At 40.9% G+C, this 20,967-nt stretch overlaps 1 protein-coding gene across 1 annotated transcript in view; it reads left to right on the top strand.

The window, feature by feature from the left end:
* The window catches only part of LOC139463885 (protein OS-9-like), a 62,768-nt gene that overhangs the window by 5,507 nt on the left and 36,294 nt on the right, over nt 1-20,967 (top strand). The window contains exons 5-13 of the mRNA XM_071245296.1: nt 355-462; nt 2,150-2,351; nt 4,758-4,922; nt 5,705-5,830; nt 6,381-6,588; nt 8,883-8,980; nt 9,384-9,493; nt 10,995-11,097; nt 15,568-15,693. Coding sequence (XP_071101397.1) covers nt 355-462; nt 2,150-2,351; nt 4,758-4,922; nt 5,705-5,830; nt 6,381-6,588; nt 8,883-8,980; nt 9,384-9,493; nt 10,995-11,097; nt 15,568-15,693 — 1,246 coding nt within the window. The remainder of the gene's footprint in view (nt 1-354; nt 463-2,149; nt 2,352-4,757; nt 4,923-5,704; nt 5,831-6,380; nt 6,589-8,882; nt 8,981-9,383; nt 9,494-10,994; nt 11,098-15,567; nt 15,694-20,967) is intronic.

The following is a 20,967-nucleotide window of genomic DNA, read 5'->3' as shown; positions in this document are numbered from 1 at the left end:
ACCTACAGTGGGTTTAGTACACTGGGAAGTAAATTTGGACTTGTCCCAGGCTTAGATTGTACATTCAAATTTCCGATTTGACTTTGATTTGTCCGAGCTGTAAGTGTGCTTTTTACCATAGTAATTAGCAATAACAGCCTGTTTTACTTGAGGCTTTCTTTTTGTTTGTTTTTTGTTAAACATTGCACTGAGCCATATTCCAACTTTATGAAGGCGGTCTAGACCAAACAATCAAGTGATCTTCATGGGTTGGGGCTTCTTGTCCACATTTAGCTGAAACATGTTGCTAAAAAATCCATCAGATGGTCATGGTTTCAGTATTTTAGTGACAGAATGATCTGCATGTATTTCCAGGACCAGCGCCTCAGGAGCAGGACTATCCATAGCAAGTACCACAGTCAGAACTATACTAATGGCACCAAGTGTGATCTCACCGAGGCAGGCCGCAGAGCCGAAGTCAGGGTTAGTTGAAGCAACTTATTCTCGTCATAGTTACATACCTTTTGTTTTCCTATTGGGTGAGTTTTAGTTTTTACGCTGCTTTTAGCAATATTCCAGCAGCATCACTGCGGTAGACACCAGAAATGGGCCTCACACATTGTCCCCATTTTGGGAATCGAACCCGGGTCTTCGGCATGACAAACGCTTTAATCACTAGGCTACCCGACCGCCCCCGTTTTCCTATTGACAGGTTTTAATGATGATGATGGGGAGCACGGGTGGCCCAGTCGTCTAAGGCGCCGCGATTCGCTGTACAGAGTTGCGTCCCTTGGGCACTCCAGAAACCCATGATCGAATCCTGGTTGCCCCGATTATGTTTCTAGGTTTGTCAGCACCATACCCGTGCTCGTGGATTTCACTGCAGTGGTAAATGTCTGAGACCTGCATCACTTCGGGCTTTCCTCCCACATTAAGCTGACACGCCGCGATATGACTGGAAAACTGTTAAAAGCGGCGTTAAACCTAACTCACTCACTCAATAATGATGATGATGAGTTTTGCATTATTATCCTGGTCAGTGTGCACTTGATTTTCATTCTGTGCTGCCTGCGGTGATGGAAGGGTAACTGTCACATTGCCATCTCATCCTACCAGGTACCCATTCACTGCTGGGTGAACAGAGGCCAGTTTTGAACAAAGTCTTTCAGGCTAGTAGCACTTAACCACTAGTCTGCAATGAAAACAACTAGTCCAAGAAATATGTTTTATCAAACAATTCATGAAAATGTATCGCAATTCAGTGTTTCAAAGGACAACTTCATTCAACAGCCTCATGTGGAATCGGGGCTACAGTAGCATAACATTCTGGATCCTGGTTTGCATATTGTTTCGCTCTTTCTTTACGTTCTGGTGGTGTTTTTTTCTGTATCGCTGATACAGCATAAAACAATATTTATTCATTCATTTTCTTTTGAGGTTGTCAAGTGATTCAGCTGTCAGATAGCGAAACATATTAAGTGTGGCCATTTCAATATGCACAGTAGATCACTCCCTCTCACATGACCAAGTACTGATTCACTGTGCATCTTGCAAATGGCCAAGCCCAGAAGATCACTGACTTTTGACTTTTTATTGTGATTTTCATTGTGAGACTCTAAAATTATAATTTGATTGCCAAGAGCATTTAAAAATGTGGTAGCCTGATTGACAAGTACATTTTATGCTTTATTAGCCTATGTTAAATTTGTGTCACCTCAGGCTAACGGTTGAGTGTAAAGATCAAAGCCTGACTTTCATGGATTTATCATAGGCCGATATTCGGCACCATGTCTGCAGGCATTGACAGTACAAACTAAAATTCCCAAAGTTCTGGTGCCTGGTAGTTCACTGACTATTAGGGAGGTTAACAAGACATTAATCATGTAATGCTTAGTTAACACTATTGCACTGAACATGTTGAATTTAAGAAACTTTACACATTAAAACTAATCCCAGTTTTTAAAAAATGTGATTTATTCCAATTTTCCCCCCAAGGGAACTTAGTTTTGATTCCAAGTTAAATATCCGGCTTACTAGAAATAAAATCTGATGGATAATGATTTCAGACTATTGCTAAAGCAAAATGGGAATACACTGTTGGAATATACAAGGAATACACAATGAATACACAGTGTCGTATAAACAAACTGTTTGGATTTTATGTCTTTAGTTTTTCTGTGAGGAAGGAACAAGCGACTACATTGCCCGTATAGACGAGCCGGAGACATGTGTGTACATCGTCACCATATACACGTCTCACATCTGCAACCACCCCTACCTCAAGCCCCCCACCCCCAAGAATCCAGTCCCTATCACCTGTAATCCTGTGGTGTCCGAGGAACAGTATCGGGAATATCTCGCAGATGCAGAAGGTAACCATGGTAACGCCTGCAACAATACAACAGTGATAGGGACAATTTCCATGTGACATGTTGTTAAGATCTGTACACAAAAACAAGGTTACACTAGCTATTTATTTACAATAATATATGACATGGTATTGACTTCAGATTACAACATGCCCCCAGCTCTTCCATGCTCTAATATTGGCATCAGCTTGATCAGCTGACTCGGCTCTGTGACTTTGGTGTCACGAGAGTAACGATGTATTTATTAGAGGTGTAATGATACGGAGGGGTCGCCATATGATATGTATCCCGATACTATGGATGCGATACAATTCAAATCCTTATTCAGTACTTATTTCACAAGTTGATATTCTTTCTTTTTGCAGGTGAGTAAGCCCTATCGTTTGTTATTATTTTCAAAGATCAAAGAGGGCACTGTTAATGTTAAGCTATTTATAGCCAACCATGAAATACTGGAGAATCTGCGTAAGCTGCTGGTGGAACAGTTTCTGTTATTATTCACATGTTTTTACACCAATATAACTTGTAATTAAATGTATCGTATGTATCACGATACAGGGCTCGTAAATCTATGTATTGTATCATTTGCCTTGTATCACAATACAATACTGTATCGCTGTTTCGTTACACTACTCTTCTAGCCCTCCGATTGTACTATATCGATAGGAATATATAAACGCTGATTGATTGTCAATTGTATGCACAACAATCATCACAATTAGTTAAAATGGCTGCTTAGTAAGTTGCTGTTGGTAGTGCTTGGACGGCTTACATGTGAGCAGATCAAGCTGAGTCATTTAAAGTGTTCCTAAACCCTTATGTAATTTGATGTGGATCTTGACTCTGTTCCAAGCCAGTCTACATCTCGATTACACAGTCAGTGTTCAAAATTAAGCACAAGTATCATGGGGTCCATGTCAAATTAGCCCTAAAGTTAATCATCATATATTCCCAAAATAAAATAATTTTTAAGGACCCTAGGATCCCCCTTCAATTTTTAAACGTATCATATCTCACACTATGCATTTCTCATCTTCTTTCCATCCCAAGTGGAAATGTGCCGAAACAAAGGTTTCCAGCTTCTAAAAAACAATTCCCCTGAACACACCTAGCATCACCATGGTCACCTCCCATCAATCTTGGTCATGCAAGCTTTTCATGCCGATTGACCTACACACGCTGACCACGTGATTTCACTCAGCCAACTCATTCTCTTTCTAATAGTGCTTACTACAAGGGAATCCATTTGGGTTTCTCTTTTTCCAATTGTCCCTCTTAAATTTTTCTTCATCTTCTTCTTAGTCAATTTATTGTAAACTTAACAATTTTGAACACTGGTATTACTGAGGTGTTGATGACTCTGAAACAAGATACTTCACACAGGAAGTCGTCATGGGTGTTCCTGGGCAGAGCCTAGTGGGGATTCTGGGATAAAAGGGGTCCCCAGCAACCTGAACCGTGAAGATTCGGGTTAGAATAGGTCTTTTGCTTGTTGTAAGGGGCGACTTTATGGATCGTGTGGTCATGCTTGGTGACTTGGTTGATTGTTTTGTCATTGCTCCCCGACGTTGCTCATAATATCTGTCGCTGGTTTGTCTGGTCATGACGAGGTTATTTACTAGCCACCATCACGTACTGGTAGCTGGAATATTGTTGAGCTGAGAAGAAAAAAACACAAACAATGCAGAACCCCATGGTTGAGACTGGAGATGCACCAACTAGGAATTAGGAATTTGTGCATCTCCGAATTGGTGCAACTCCAATCTCAAGTCGACTGCCTCCGGGGTCTAGTAGATGGAGGGTTTGCCTGGAGAAGCGTAACCTTCGGGGAACACCCAGCCGGTCCCTAGCCTGGATAAAGAAGGGAGGTTGGGCATGGGGTTAACACCCCCATCCCGTAAAAAACAACTTGTTACAGAAACGCCAACGACAGAACAAAAGAACCTCTACCCTGGGAGAGGAAGGGTCCTCAAGAGGATGTATGAAGCTGTGTAGTGAAAGCCCTGAGTCAACGGAAGCTACAAGGCCGACCCCCCTTCAAAACAACTAGAGAGGGCAACCTATGCTTCGGGAGGAGCGATGGGCATAACTGTACTGACTGGAGAGCGGAAAAGCAAACACACACACATACACACACACATATACACACACACACCTAACAAGTTAAGATGAAGAGGTTGTCCATGGTGCAGTCACAGTTGTCACATCCCCCATGAAAGGATGACAGGTGCTTGTTTAATCACTTAAAGCTAGTTGTTTGACAGCTATCATGTTATCCTGATGACTACTGGTTGCCCACCCAAGACTTGATAATAAACAGGTTGCACTCAGAAAGTAGCCTACTTCTGACTGTAATGTTAGTTTTCTTTATATAATGTCACTTGACCATCGCTCACTCTCCGTTGACAGCTGAAAAGGAGAAGAAGCGGTTGGCGCAGATGGCAAGGGAAGCTGAAGCTGCAACAGCAGCAGCAGCAGCCAGAGCTGTTGCTGAGAGTGTAAACGATAAAATGGAACTGGAGCCAACAGAAACTGTCACGTCTATAGAAACAGGCATAGAAGCACCACCATCAGGTAGGACACAGTCTTCATCACTTAGGGTATTGATGGGGGTGTTACAAGTCAGGAGTCAGTAAAGTTTCGGGTCTTTTGTCAGTTATCATTATTTTTTTTGTTCTGTCAGTTAAAAAAACTGTTGATAAGTGAGTAATGCTTTATGCTTATTATCAACCACTGCAGTGAAAACTTATTCCGGACCCCTTTAGTCCAGAAGCCGCTCTGTCCAGTTGAACCCTGCAAGGAACACTTCAACACTGGGTATTCCGGATTAGAATAGGTCTCTAGCAACCTGTGCAGGCCGTAGGAGGCGACCAAATGGATCAGGGGATCAGATGTGGGGACTTGTTGAGTGTGTGTCATCATACCCTGAAGGCGTGGATTGTTGCTCACAATATCGATCATTAGATTGTCAGGTCCATCTTGATTATTAACAAGCTGGCTTAAGATGGCTGAAATGTTGCTTAGTGTGGCTTTAAACAACGAACAAAAAAACAACAAACATTATTCCATTCTCATTCAAAAAACACTCCCACTCACTATAAGTTTCATTATAGCGCACTGAGCACTTCTGCACAGTGAATGCTGCGCTATACAAATGCATAAATTATTATTATTATTTATATTATTATTATTATTAATAATCGCTAATCTGGAAATTGGTTCATCTGGACAATTGAACTGAGAACACTACTGTCCAGTTGAACAGGGCTTCACGGCATTGATACCTGGTTTTGTGTCATAAAGGTTTCACAGGACGTTGAGTCGAACCTCTTTGTAAGTGTTTCACCATGTTGCAGACCCGGCCGAGCCGGTCATTGACGAGGAGACCACGGATATGGACAGTATATTTGGACCCTCTGTGGAGTCGCTCATGAAGAAAACACTCAGCAATGAAATGAAAAATTTAGCAGGCCAGTCAACAGGTGAGGAAGGTTTATAAGACAGGTTGTGAGAATGTGTAGCTATTACTGGTGCAGGTTATAACTGTGTATCAGGATATATATGATAGCTATGCGATAAATAGCAAAGAACAGTGAACAACGAAGTGTGGTTTATTTCATGATAAAACATTGTTCTATCATGACGTCATGTCTGGAGATTCGGACATGGTTAAAGCGTTCGCTCGTCACGCCGAAGACCCGGGTTCGATTCCCCACATGGGTACAATGTGTGAAGCCCATTTCTGGTGTACCCCGCCGTGATGTTGCTGTAATATTGCTAAAAGCAGTGTAAAACCATACTCACTCCATTATTGTATTATAAACAACTCCTACTCATCAATTATTTCTTGAATTTGACGGATGACTGAAACGTTCTGAGCCTAACTACAGCTTGGCATGTGTTAAGTACAGTACTCTCCATGCTTACAGGCTGCCTTTGAACCAACTACTTTACCAGGCCGCATACAACTGCAGGCATCAAAGGGACTAGATATTTGTCTGTTGATGATCAAACATACAAACACTCTTCCAGATAAACCTATTGATGTCAAGCTGTCATTCAAAGTTGTAAGAAATCCAAAAGATATCGACAACTTCATCAAGGATACTTTCGGACAGGAAGGTGACGAAGGAGCAGTGGATTCTGGGCCGGCCAGTGAAGCAGCAACCCCAGGAGATACACCCTCAGATCTTGAGTTGGATCCAGATCATGGCGTTGAGGAAGATTTAAAACTTGAAACGTAAGTGTTGGACAAGCAATGTTCATACATACACCATTCATGTTCATATTTAACCTTAAGGGTAAATAATGTTATGTTTGAGTTGTCATGACCCTGGTACTATTTATTTAATACTTCAAGTGATCTTTGACTCAATACTGTTGTAGCGAACCTCGTATACCCTTAAACTCCCATTGTTTGAGAATGCTGATACTATAATGGTAACGCTATTTTTCAGGGCATTATCATTTGCCGAAGCCCGAGGTCTTCCATTACTGCCCAACGAAAGAGGGCAGTTGAAAAGACCGAGGGCTTCTGCAAATGATAATGCCCTGAAAAATAGCGTTACCATTATTACACCTAAAATGGATGGAATTTGTTATCAAATAAAAAGAAACAATGATATCGGTTTTGAAACATTTACTGCACCAATGTCACTGACCAACTTTTAGAGTATGGAAACGTCATAGAAAAAAACAGATGACATCACTGTTGAACGTGATGTCACCTATCCCTATCCTATGACATCACCTAACAACAGGCGTGATAATGGCCCATCGTCAAGCAATATGAGGGCATTATCAAGTTACAGTGGCCGGCTGATTTTTGATTACATACGGGCGGTTTAATGATAATTCTTTCCATTTTAGCAATACTGACAGTTAGAGAACACTCCATGGGACTTAATGAAAGTCTGGCTTCACTTGCTATGTGTTGAATGTTACTGCCTTGGAACAGTGTGGCAGGACTTCACACACATCAACCACACACCGACTCAAGTAGCCATTGTTTGCTTATGTGTTTGTTGTTTAAAGCTGCATTCAGCAATATTCCAGCTATAAGACGGCGGTCTGTAAATAATCAAGTCTGGGCCAGACAGTCCAGTGATTGACGTCAGTGAGCCTGACCACCTGATCCTGTTAGTCACCTCTAACAAGCATAGTTGCCTTTTATGGCAAGCATGGGTTTGCTGAAGAGCTATTCTACTCTGGATCTTTCGGGGTCAAAGTATAGGTTAGACCAAGAGGACCCAGTGTCTAATCGTTGAAATGGTTAAATATACCATGAGGCCCACAGCGCCGAGTTGTTTAATTAACCATTTCAACGATTAAACACAAGGGTCCGAATGGTCTAACATGCTTAAACCATGTCCAACATTTATAGCACCTAAAATACTTTAAAAACATTGTTTTGTGAAGATATTCAGGAAGTCTATGCTCAACTGTGCAAACACTGTGTGAGTCGGCCCTGCGTAATGCACTAGAAATGTGTTCCCCCAGCCTTTTGCACATGCACCCTGCACTTTGCCTGTAGGGTTATGAAATGCATGTCCCGGGGCCAGTATACCATTCATTTTGGACCAACTCGAGCACATTTATCAATCACCTAAATGTTACTTGCCCATGTTGATGGGCCTATTATGAGCAAACATATCCCTGATCAAGATGATAGTAATTTCTTTTCTGTCAGTTCATTTCGTTGAATGAAAAGTTACCAAATCACAAGTACTGTACAAATACTAGAATGCACAGAGTAACATACTGTATAAAAATTGCATAAAACATATTTCACAGTTCATAAACGGATAGGCAATTAGTACTGATGTACATAAATATTAAGTTGTTAATTTCATATAATTTCTCCAAAGTCACCGTGGCAGAAGTCTACATTTGTTAGCCTCCTGTGCGAATTTCGCTGGTTCGAATCCCGCTGGCGACATAAGTTTTTCATGAAATTGTTCTATCATCAAGATAAATGATACAAAAAAAAAGAAGTTCCGACATTGCCAAGTGGTATTTAACCAACAATTCAGTTGGTTAGACCATGGTCAAAAAAGGAGCCATGGTTTAATAGCCATTAATGTCTATGCATTGGGTGGGAAGGTTGCCTAATTGTTAAAGCTTTGGCTCGTTGCAAGAAAGTCCCAGGTTGATTCTCCATGGATATACATTATGTGGAGTTCTGTCACGACATTGCCAGAATATTGATAACATTGTCATAAACCTTATTTGATCCAAGTGGGGATTTTTCGGGGGAAATATGATCTGAATAGTCAATGAGAAAACTGAAGCGGCCATAAAATCATTTTCCTTATCTGGGAAGTCATCCAGATGATTAATGTCCTACTGTCATCATTTTGCTGTGGTTCTATTTCCTTGAAAGAAAAGCCAGCAATGTCTTGATAAGATTACTTGACAGATATGTATATGAATTATGGGGAATAAAAGTATTTGTCATCTGTTATTTCTCTAAAATAGTGTAATTGTTGTGCATTTATTACCATATGCTTACATGTTTTGTTTATTTTGTTTTAGCCATCCTGTTGAGGATGCTCCACCTGAAGATGTGGTTGAAGACGAAGATGTCACTGTGGATGCAGAGGAAGAAGAACTTATGGATGAATTTGATAAAGGTATGGCCTTACATAATGAAGATCCATTAATAAAAGTGGTGGTCGGGTAGCCTTGTGGTTAAACCGTTTGCTCGTCACGCAGAAGACCCGGGTTCGATTCCCGAAATGGGTACAATGTGTGACCCATTTCTGGTGTCCCTCGCAGTGATATTGCTGGAATATTGCTAAAAGAGGCGTAAAACGTCACTCAATCACCCGTTAATAAAATTAGTGTAATGGCCACTGTTTAAACCATGGTTGAACATATATCGCAGTTACCTCCCTTTAACTTTAACTATGGGGTTTTACAAGCTCAGCATGTATGAACATTTTGTTCACCTTCAGACTGACGTACTCTCCCATTCAAATCTTGTACACTCTGCTAATGATACTTGTAAGTCATGGACCATGTTGAATTTTTCAGAACTTGGTAATCTGAAGACAGCTTATAGAAACAAGAGGAACAAGTTTGCCAACATGAAAAACAAAGTGCGGGACTCTGTGAAGCTGCAGTTTCATGAAATAATTGATGAGGTGGGACACTATTAAGATCATTTGGTTGACTTCAGCTAAGAGTGAAACCTCATTGAAGTAATGAGGACCGTCAGAAATATCTCTACTTTCCTGTACTTTGAGTCAAGAGCAGTCTCATTGAAATCAGATCTTTTACTCCAACTAGGTACCTCTCTATGTGAAGATCTTATGACATCTCCATAGGAGGTTGGGTCAGGTGAACTTTAAGATCAGCCAATCAGTGTTGAGTGCATTTAGACATGCACATCTGATTCGCTTCCTCGAAAATGAATAAAATCAGGGAGTTCCAAATGCTAAAAGATAAGGTAACATCATTATGTTGTTGTGGATATTTTATTCATCCTTTGATTTCCCAGAGCCATAATACACCCAGAAGGGTTTACTATCGATTATATATTTGTGTTCTTTAGTGGGTTTTGTTTGGTAGGGCTGGGGGAAAGATCTGATTTTAACGAGATTGAGACGAGTGCCAATTTTAGGATGAACCATAGTGTTGAGGGATTTCCTTTATGCTACATCTGACATGTAGATCTGACAAACTAGGTGGATGGAGCGGTTTGCCTGGAGAGTTTGTTTGTTGTTTAACACTCAGCACTCAGCAATATTCCAGCTATATGATGGCGGATGCCTGGCAGGCAGAAAGTCGGTTGTTAGTTCCCCATACCAAAAGACCTGATCTAAGTAGTGAGGTGTGGTGAGGTGAAATGGGGTTTAACGTTGCATTCACGATTATTGTACTTATATGGTGACATGCGTGTGTGCGTCTGCGTCTACGTCTGTGTGTCTGTGACTGTGTCTGTGTGTCTGTGTGTCTGTGTGTCTGTGACTAGCCAACTGTGATACCATGCCGCAGTTTAACATGAATACCCTACTCAGACACATAATATTGACTCCGAAGCGACCAGTCCTTGTTTTAGCCCCTTATTGACGTGCACTAGGCAGAGTAACAACAAGTACCATCTTTTAACGTCTTTAAGAATGAGGCGTCCGGGATTAAACCCCTGACCTCTTGCCCTCCAGGCGGAGGCTCTACCTCTAGACCATGGAAGCGGTCTCACACTCTTTTATATGACGTCACAATACTTTGTGACACTTGTGTGTCAAGTCACGAATGACTCTGTTTATTTTTCAAGTTACCACACTCAAATTGTCACAAGATAAATGGGATTGTCACACAATTGTGACTCATTTTCTGGATATACAGTTTGTTTATTTTCATTCTTGATTGATCTTTAATTGTTGTTTTTTTAACCAATGATAGTCTTTGATAGGCATTTAGAAGTTGGGAGAACACATTTTTTTATGGATAGCAACTTCTTTTATTCTTTGTACGATGTTTCAGAGCTATCAGGTGATGATGGAGCAAAACGTAGCTCTGAATCTTCGTACAAAGAATAAAAGAAGTCGCTATCCATAAAAAAGTGTCATGTATTCAATGGTCAACCATCACGAGTTAGCTTCCAACACAAGTTGACTTATTAGCAGTGTTCCTCCTTCTCAGGCCGAGGAGATGTATGGTGAGGAGATTGACAAGGAGCAGGCCTTCAAGCAGCTCGCCGGGACACTGGACAAACTCATCACTAAACTGGAGCACACAGAGAAGGGTAAGGAAGGCGGTTATAAATAACAGACCCAGTGAAAGATTTCCTGTCTTCCCTCCCGATAATGGAGAAGTGTAGGTCCTCAGTGTTGTGATTCACACAGACCGTGAAACAAATGTATCCAATACAGCCCATGCAAGTCTATAATAGTGGGCAAGTCTTGATTACTGCAATATCTGAAGATCAAAAGTCCCTGGGCTCCTTTTTATTCTATTTTTATTGAGATAATTTAACAACTGTTTTTTTTCTGTAAGATATGTTCATTTCAGAAACGAGATGTTAGTCTACAAGCCATGGACAGGCTCTGTGATTGAGTGTCATTGTGTGATTGTGTCCCTTACTCACGAAAAAGTACAAGTACAAGCAGCAACACATGCACGTCTATCCGGGGTAGAATAGGTCTTCATCGACCCATGCTTGCCGTAAAAGGCAACTATGTTTGTCGTAAGAGGTGACTAACGGGATCGGGTGGTCAGGCTAACTGACTTGGTTGATGCATGTCATCGTATCCCAATTGCATAGATGGATGCTCATGATGTCAATCACTGGATTGTCTGGTCCAGACTCAATTATTTACGGAATATTGCTGAGTGCGGCGTTAAACTTAACTTAAACAACAAACAAATCTTTGGCATGGATGATTGACTGTCACTCACTCACTCACTCACTCACTCACTCACTCACTCACTCACTCACTCACTCACTCACTCACTCACTCACTTTTTAAAGCAGCACTGCACATAACAAGTATTTTCCTCAACTGGAAGCAAGTGATTAAACCTGTCATGTCTATAGCTTTCTTATGAGGATAGCTGGAAACATAAGACAGCGTTACAAATTGGCACTAGTCCTGTAGTTCTTACCAAACTGCCCAATAGTAAAGGTATCCTAAGGACTAGTAGAAATTGGCCCATTTTAAGGGTTTTGATATATGTTATCATTATAAGGACTAGTGGACAAAAACTGTTAGTTTCTAACCGTGTAAGACCCTCTGGTTTGATATTGTACTGCATTAGGAGTGTGTTTTCCAAACCAGAAGTGGTGTCATTGTACTGGAAATCATATACCAGCAGGGATTCATTAGCTAGAGACAAGGTACTTTATCATGTTTGAGGTTGTAGTAGGCAAGTTATTGCCCAAATGAATGGTAATGGGATGGTGCTATGTAATGGTTTCTGGGACCGTCCCAAACTGAGGGTGAAGGGCTGCTGCTGTGTGTGCACGTTAGGGCTAGGACGAGTCCAAATTTACTACCCAGGTACTCACCCCCCTCTTACCTGACCCTACCCAGGTACCCGCTATAGGTCTCAAGAGATAGGTACAAAATGTTAGATTGGGAATTGTTTGACCTTAGCCCTGGCAACATGTATTTAGATACGCGTATGAAACGATCTGGTCATGCATACACTGAAGTTGCCTGAAGTTTTATCTTTATTCAAACATAAAGTCAGAAGGAATGGGTACATAGTCAGAAAGAAATGCAAACATTAGTGACTTGTGGTGTAGCCATATAGTTCTAGATCATTTTTGTCATCAAGCAATACAGTATATCACATGACTGACCATGGGTCCATTAGTCCTGTTGGTACCCAGGTCCTTCTCAGTACCCACCCGAGTACCCGAGTTACCCGTCCCAGCCTTAGTGCACAAACTTGCAAACACTTTTCTAGTTTACTAGTGTTCATGTTAAATAATGCAGTCAGCTTCAGAGGTCATGTTGAAAAGGAAATGTACCCACTGATCCCTGTATCTCTGTGAATTTAGCAACTATTTTGAGATGTTTCCCCCAATTCAAGTACCGTATTCGACGTAATAAGCGCCCAGGGCGCTCTCAAAATTAGAAATAGGGGGCTCTTATAAGAATATTATTTTGGTGAAAAAAAGAGTTGAAAGATAAATTTCGTGGTTTATGCTGACAGCCTGAAATGTTTATATACGACAGATATATTTTTCCAGAATTTGATTGCCCATAATATAGGGTGCTTATTACACACGAGAGCGTGTACATTGATCGATCGGAAGAGGTGCTAATTGGGATTGTTCACTAGCCAATATATTAGCAAATATAACCGTGTGCGCTTATTAGAGCGGGGCGCTTATTACGTCGAATACGGTACATATTTATTGTATGTTTATTTGCATGTCAGGGACCACCTTAAACGTTTATAAACTTCCTTTCAAGATTTGGGTGACATAACATGCATAAATAAAACTGTGGATGACTTTTTTGTTGTTGAACTGTCAACACTGAACAGCAGCCCTAAACAACCGTAAACTGTGCTCCAGCCTTGCCTGTGTTATAGGCTCAGCGGCAAGTGTGGATCTTTTATCTTCTAAACCATGGAATGTGCATGTCAAAAAACACTTTAATGATTGCCTCCGAGAGTTTCACAAAGGGAAGAATGTTTAAGGTTGCCCTGGCTGCTTGTTTCCCAATAGGTGTAGTTTAGGTGTGGGTGGAGAGAAAGTGCAGGAGTTGAGGGAAGTGATACGTGTTTAAGATTTGCTCTAATGTTGAGTGTATACCATGTACAAAGGCGATATTTGGAACGATGGTCATAAAGGAGTGAGTGAGTGAGTGAGAGTTATTTTAAAAAATTATTTCAGTTGTTTCACAGTCATCTTCCCGAGGCAAGAGACTTAACTGACGATGAAAGTCCAGTTTCCACCGTTGCCGAACTAGGCTGGAATTATGGAGTTATATGTTGGCTGGACTAAAACGAGTCTATGCATAGTGCAGTCAATATCACATGACAAAATGAATATCCGGTTCCTAAACAGACGTGCAGATTTTGGCCGATTGCAGGATTTGCAAAGTATGTGTACCGCCAACTTGTTGTCAAAAAATATTTTCAAATCTTTTAATGTTTTTAATCACGGTGCCCATGTGATTTGATGCACTTTGCGAAGTAGGACCAGTTTTATCACATTTTTGAGAGGTGGAATCTGATTGGTCAATAGGAGGGACATAGAAGGGACTTGGGGAATCAGATCTTATTAAGAGCTTGGGGCCCAAAGGAGTCAGGCCTTACAACAAGCTTGGGGCCCAAGGGAATCAGGCCTTACAACAAGCTTGGGGCCCAAGGGAGTCAGGCCTTACAACAATCTTGGTGCCCAAGGGAGTCAGGCCTTACAACAATCTTGGTGCCCAAGGGAGTCAGGCCTTACAACAATCTTGGTGCCCAAGGGAGTCAGGCCTTACAACAAGCTTGGTGCCCAAGGGAGTCAGGCCTTACAACAAGCTTGGTGCCCAAGGGAGTCAGGCCTTACAACAAGCTTGGTGCCCAAGGGAGTCAGGCCTTACAACAAGCTTGGTGCCCAAGGGAGTCAGGCCTTACAACAAGCTTGGTGCCCAAGGGAGTCAGGCTTTACAACAAGCTTGGTGCCCAAGGGAGTCAGGCCTTACAACAAGCTTGGTGCCCAAGGGAGTCAGGCCTTACAACAATCTTGGGGCCCAAGGGAGTCAGGCCTTACAACAAGCTTGGTGCCCAAGGGAGTCAGGCCTTACAACAAGCTTGGTGCCCAAGGGAGTCAGGCCTTACAACAAGCTTGGTACCCAAGGGAGTCAGGCCTTACAACAAGCTTGGTGCCCAAAGGAGTCAGGCCTTACAACAAGCTTGGTGCCCAAGGGAGTCAGGCCTTACAACAAGATTGGTGCCCAAGGGAGTCAGGCCTTACAACAATCTTGGGGCCCAAGGGAGTCAGGCCTTACAACAAGCTTGGTGCCCAAGGGAGTCAGGCCTTACAACAAGCTTGGTGCCCAAGGGAGTCAGGCCTTACAACAAGCTTGGGGCCCAAGGGAGTCAGGCCTTACAACAAGCTTGGTGCCCAAGGGAGTCAGGCCTTACAACAAGCTTGTTGCCCAAGGGAGTCAGGCCTTACAACAAGCTTGGGGCCCAATGGAGTCAGGCCTTACAACAAGCTTGGTGCCCAAGGGAGTCAGGCCTTACAACAAGATTGGTGCCCAAAGGAGTCAGGCCTTACAACAAGCTTGGTGCCCAAGGGAGTCAGGCCTTACAGCAAGCCTGTGACCCTAGGGTGTTTTACTCCACCTGGAATCCCCATTTTGGGGTAAATAATAATGAAGTCAGGATATAGGATTTAACAGCAGTTTTGTAACTTTGCTATGTTGATTTAAACATTTTAACTGGTTTATATCTTCCAGAAATATATTGTGTAATTATCAGTATGGAAAGTGCAGCAATGATAGATATATCATTTGCTTTGGTTGAACATGGAATTATGAATAACTAGGAACACATCTTTAGCAGATAGCTAAGAAATATCTTTAACTTAAACTTGACATTTATTTATTTAATAGGTTCACCTGATTAGGGAGCAAAGGGTGGCTTAGTGGTTAATACATGCTGTTCTAATGGTGTGAAACCCAACTCACTCACTTAGATTAGAAAATAAATGTAATCGTGAAAGTCTGCTTTGCCACATGAAGCACATATCTCTTTATCCTTTCAGAAATTGACAATGTCGACAGAGAACTAGAGCAATTCAATAAGAAAACGATGACCAGTAAAAGCGGAGGGACTCCCAACATCCAAAAACCAAAAGGTCCAGGCAGCCAGACCCCGACAACAAGCAAAGGTAAGACCAGGTTAATGTTGGGGCCCAGTGCAGCACAGTGCAGTGAACTCGTTAGGAATGTATACAAGGAGAATCTCATCGAGTGTCTTTCGATTAAGAAATATTCGACTGATGGTCGTTGTTTATAGTACAATAAAACGTTGCAAACCCCGAGTGGTTTATTCTCCCTGCAGTGTTTTATTGTACAATAAACAACGACCATTAGTCGAATATTTCTTATGTGAGATATCAACATTATGTTCAGCCTCTTTAAGTATGTTGATGATGAAATGTACAAGCTTTAAAAATATTGACTTATATTTTAATAATGACGACTCCCTCAATAGAATCTACCCTTGGCAATGTCGGACAAGTCCATTTTATGCACAGGTGGGTATTTCCCACATATTCTCACAATCCTCATGTCGATTACCTGATTATCTCTCTCGCTTTTGGATGCGAAAGACACTCCCCTCTAAAAAATAACGTTTACAATGGTCTTTTAGTGGTGTTATTTGATTGCAAACTTGGTAACTGATGACATCACAATGGTGTATCAGTGATGTCATTTGATTGCAAACTTGGTAACTGATGACATCACAATGGTGTATCAGTGATGTCATTTGATTGCAAACTTGGTAACTGATGACATCAAAATAGTGTATCAGTGATGTCATTTGATTGCAAACTTGGTAACTGATGACATCACAATGGTGTATCAGTGATGTCATTTGATTGCAAACTTGGTTACCGATAACATCACAATGGTGTATCAGTGATGTCATTTGATTGCAAACTTGGTAACTGATGACATCACAATGGTCTGCAAAGCAAATTGTGATGCAATTTCATTGTATCTATATCTACTAGGAGACATTGTTTCCTCTCACTTAATAATATAGGTAATATCTCCTGTGGAAGCCAGTTTGGGATGATTTATTATCTTTGCAAAGTTCTTTCCAATATGTCTTATGGAAAAGTTGATTGGCCTACTCTCTCACCATGAGGGGCGGTCGGATAGCCTAGTGGTTAAAGCGTTTGCTCATCAGGCCGAAGACCCCGGTTCGATTCCCGACATGGGTACAATGTGTGAAGCCCATTTCTGGTGTCCCCCACCGTGATATTGCTGGAATATTGCTAAAAGCAGCATTAAACCATACTCACTCACTCACTCACTCTAACCATGATGTTGCTGGAATATTGCTGATCCTGCTAATAGTGGCGTAAAACGCTACTCACTCATTTACTCTCTATCTTCAAACATTGTCGATTGTCCCTGTCCGAGAAAACATGACTTGATTGTAAATAGTAAACTAATAAAACATAGAATTATTTTTATGTCTAAATGCACCTGGTGCATGTAAAAAAAAAATCAAATTTGTGTCTGACTTATGCTTACTTGTCCAAACAAAATCAATCTTTGAACACACTCAGTACCTCTACAGTTTATTTACCATACTACATCACTAATCTTGGTGTTGCGTGTAATTTGTCACGCTTTCTTGGGGGTGATGTCATCAAACTGTGGGTACTTCAAGATTATGTGCACATGTTACTATTAAATTTTTCAGCAGTGAGTCATTAAGTTATGTGACACTGGCAACAGACATGTTTTAACTTTGATAAATTTATGGGACCCAGGGCAACCTGGTTTCGTTTTGTGCAACTTGGTTTTCAGGTTTTCACCTGACGCAAGCTAAATCGAGTTCCTTAAATCGAGCCCTGATGAAGCCCATTTCTAGTGTCCCCTGCCATGATATGGCTGGAATGTTGTTAAAAGCGGATGAAAACCTTTCTCAATTCGTTTATGAGAGGACAGTACAAGCAACATTTCTGACCCTCCAGGAATAAAGGGACCTTGTGGGTGCTAGGATACAATTGTGCTGTGATGTATGTCTGTTATGTATCTCTGTAAAAAATATGAATTGAAGCTTGTGAATTGTATTTTTATGTTCCGAAGATGCAGTCGTTTTAAAATATAATGAAAAGTCAGAATGTGATTGTTCACCCATAAGGTCCCTAACCTCATGGTAGGTCACATTTGTTGATTCATTGAGCACATGTCCAGCTTACATCCAGGAATGTGGAAACGCTATCTCCAATCCTAGAGTCTCATCTACATAAAAAAATTCAAATTTCAAAAGAATGTCAAATTTAACAACCCTCATGTCCAACAATGAGGAAGTGAAATCTCCTTTTGACTACTTTTGATTTGCGCAAGTATTTATCCTGATGTGGAATGTATTGACTCTGCTCAGTCCAGTGCAAACATATCTTCCTATGAATGTGTGATGTTGCTCAATTAAGGTGCGTCTACCGGGCACTTAATACTTTCATCACCTTGGTCGTTATGTTTGCTCTCCTTCTTGCCCTGATAAAGTTGTATCATCCCAAACTCCATTAGATGTTAGTTTGAGGGTTTGTTTTGCAACTCAAGGGCACATTAGTGCAGACGTTTACGGTTTGTTTGAGACTATTAATGCTCTTCAGGTGTTGAATGTAACACATAGTACGTTGATAGGAATGTGTACGTGAAACGTCACAAGCCCTAGCTGTGGGAAGAATTTGTTGTTGATTTGATTGAATAAGTTGGTGAGGGAATGAGTGAACATTGCTTTGGGTGTACAGCTTTTTTTACGGTTTTTCAAAGGCTGATTTCAGTCTGACATTACTTTACTTCTGAAAAACGAGATCAGGACAATCTGATTCTTTTTTATTACCATACACCAAGGTCACGATATGATACGTATCATGATATGTAGGTCATGATACAATACGTATCGCGATACACATATTTACGTCAAATCATATGGAAACTTCTTGCCTAGGAATATTTCAGAGTACATTCAAAACGTAAAGCTAGCTGAAGACACATGTTAATAGCGGCTATTTCTAGTAGTTAGTGAGTATTGTTTTACGCCGCTTTTAGCAATATTCAAGCAATATCACGGCGGGGGACACCAGAAATGGGCTTCATACATTGTACCCATGTCAGGAATTGAACCCGGGTCTTCGGCGTGACAAGCGAACGCTTTAACCACTAGGCTACCTCACCGCCCCTCTAGTAGTAGACTTGAAACTCTAATTTCATGATATTTGACTGACAAAATTGCAGGGTGTCATTTACGAGTAGTATGAAAGAATCTGGTGGTCCTTAACTTTCTGTTGGTAGTATAGATCTATATATCTTTGGACATTGGCGATTAACTCAACCATTCATGAAATTTCAAATTAATTGCTCACATATGCATGTGTTTTGTTCTGTGTTAATTTTATCAAAATATTTATAAATTAATCAACACAACTGTTTATCCACAAAGCAAATTTAGGCTATAATGATCCAATTTTAGAACCACTTTGAGTATGTTCTGTCTATTAAGAATTATATGAAATTTATGTTCAATTTAACATATCACTTAATTCTGCTTCTTGTTACCATGCTTACCAAGATCAGTAAAAATAGGGAAGTAAAATTGAACATGTGGAATACAAGAATTATGCCCCTGCAGTAGAATTGTCTTTATTAAGGCCTTGCTTATTTCAAAACTGAATTATTTGTTTCCTACCCTCCCAAACCTTCCTGCCTATTTCCTGAAAGTGGTGAATAAATTGTTTAAGTTTCTTTGCTGTGGAAAGCCAGATAAAATGAAAAGAACTCTTGCATGCAGGCCTGTGAACGAGGAGGGTGGATTTTGTGTGATTGAAGTTTGTTTAAGTGTAAATCTTGGGTTAGAAAACAGTTTGCTTTGGCAAAATAAATAAAAAATATAAAAACAAATCACTTTTTTCCCTCACTGTCAGCATTTAGCCTTCATATGGTAATCCTGCCTTTCTGAAACTAATGTTTTTCCCATGCTCAAGGCTTTATTTCAGCACCATACCCGTGCTCATGGGTTTCACTAAAGTGGTACCAACTTAAAACTTGCGTGGCTTTCTGACATACTGTGATATGACTAAATAATGTTCAAAACAAGATCAATGACAGATTAACAAATGCCTTAAAAAAAAAGTAGGGTGTTTCTTTAACTTCTTTTGAGTAATGGGGGATACAGATGGCCCAGTTGTTTAAGGTAGCACCTTGCACTGTGCTGATTTGTGTCCCTTGGGCACACCAGATACCTATATTCATGGGTTCGAATCCCAGTTCACCCCAATTACGTTTGCCAGTACCATACTTGTGCTTGTGGGTTTCACCAAAGTGGTAAACGTCTGAGACCTGCATCACTTCGGGCTTTCCTCCCATATTAAGCTGATACACTGTGATATAACTGGAATACTGTTAAAAGCGGCGTTAAACCAAACTCACTCACTCGTTTAAGGCGTGTGTTGTCATGCCTGATTGATTTCCATGGTGAACCAAAATAATACTTCGGACAAATGTAAACCATATTTATTTCTCAATCTTTCTTTCTGAAGTTTAAGGACACCAGTTTGAAACACCTTTAACAAGAAACAATTTGTGTGAAACGTTGGCAAATGTGTGCTATGTACCAATTGCAGATAACATTTTGAACCATGCTGAAACTCTATTGGTCGAATTTACAAAAAGTTCATTTCTAAGTGGAAGACAGTATTGTGCAGGTACATGCTGTCAAAGGAAAGGTCAACCCCTCCATGTCAGACGGGGTAGCTTCAAGAAAACCACTCCAATGTCAATCTCCTTGCATCGTTTAAATGCCATGTGTTGATTACTGCAATTACGCGCTCTAACTGGATAGCTTGTCAGGGCAGTTTTACATTGAAACTTTTTCTAAGCCATTTAAGATGTTTTGGAAGGGAATTTAGTATGTTTGTGATACTTTAATTTAGTTTAGATGTTTTTCTCTCGTTTTTTTCATGAAAGGATCATTGAGCTGATTCTGAAAATAGTGATTTCAAGGTGATAAAAAGAGTATACTTTATGTTAGGTAGAGGGGGCACAGGTGGCCCTGTCGTCTAAGGTGCTGTAATTCGCTTTGCAGAGTTGTATCCCTTCGTCGCACCAGAAACCTATGATCATGGCATACCAATTGTGTGTTTCACCAAAATTGTAAACATCCGAGTCCTGCATCACTTCAGGTTTTTCTCCCACATTATGCTGACACGCCATGATATAACTGGAATACTGTTCAAAACTGCATTAAAAACAACTCACTTATGCAATTAGCTAAGTTACTGAGTCTGGCCTTTATTCTTACCAGGTTTGGGGTTTGATCCCCGGCAACGTCATACCAAAAGACGTTAAAAGATGGTACTTGTTGTTACCCTCTCTGGCGCTTGGCATTAAGGGGCTTATACAAGGACTGGTCGGCTGGG

This window comes from Haliotis cracherodii, unplaced genomic scaffold (assembly GCF_022045235.1).
Source record: "Haliotis cracherodii isolate W230 unplaced genomic scaffold, xgHalCrac1.p SCAF_16, whole genome shotgun sequence".
Classification (NCBI taxonomy): Eukaryota; Metazoa; Mollusca; class Gastropoda; order Lepetellida; family Haliotidae; genus Haliotis; species Haliotis cracherodii.
This window is presented reverse-complemented; position numbering and strand designations above follow the sequence as displayed.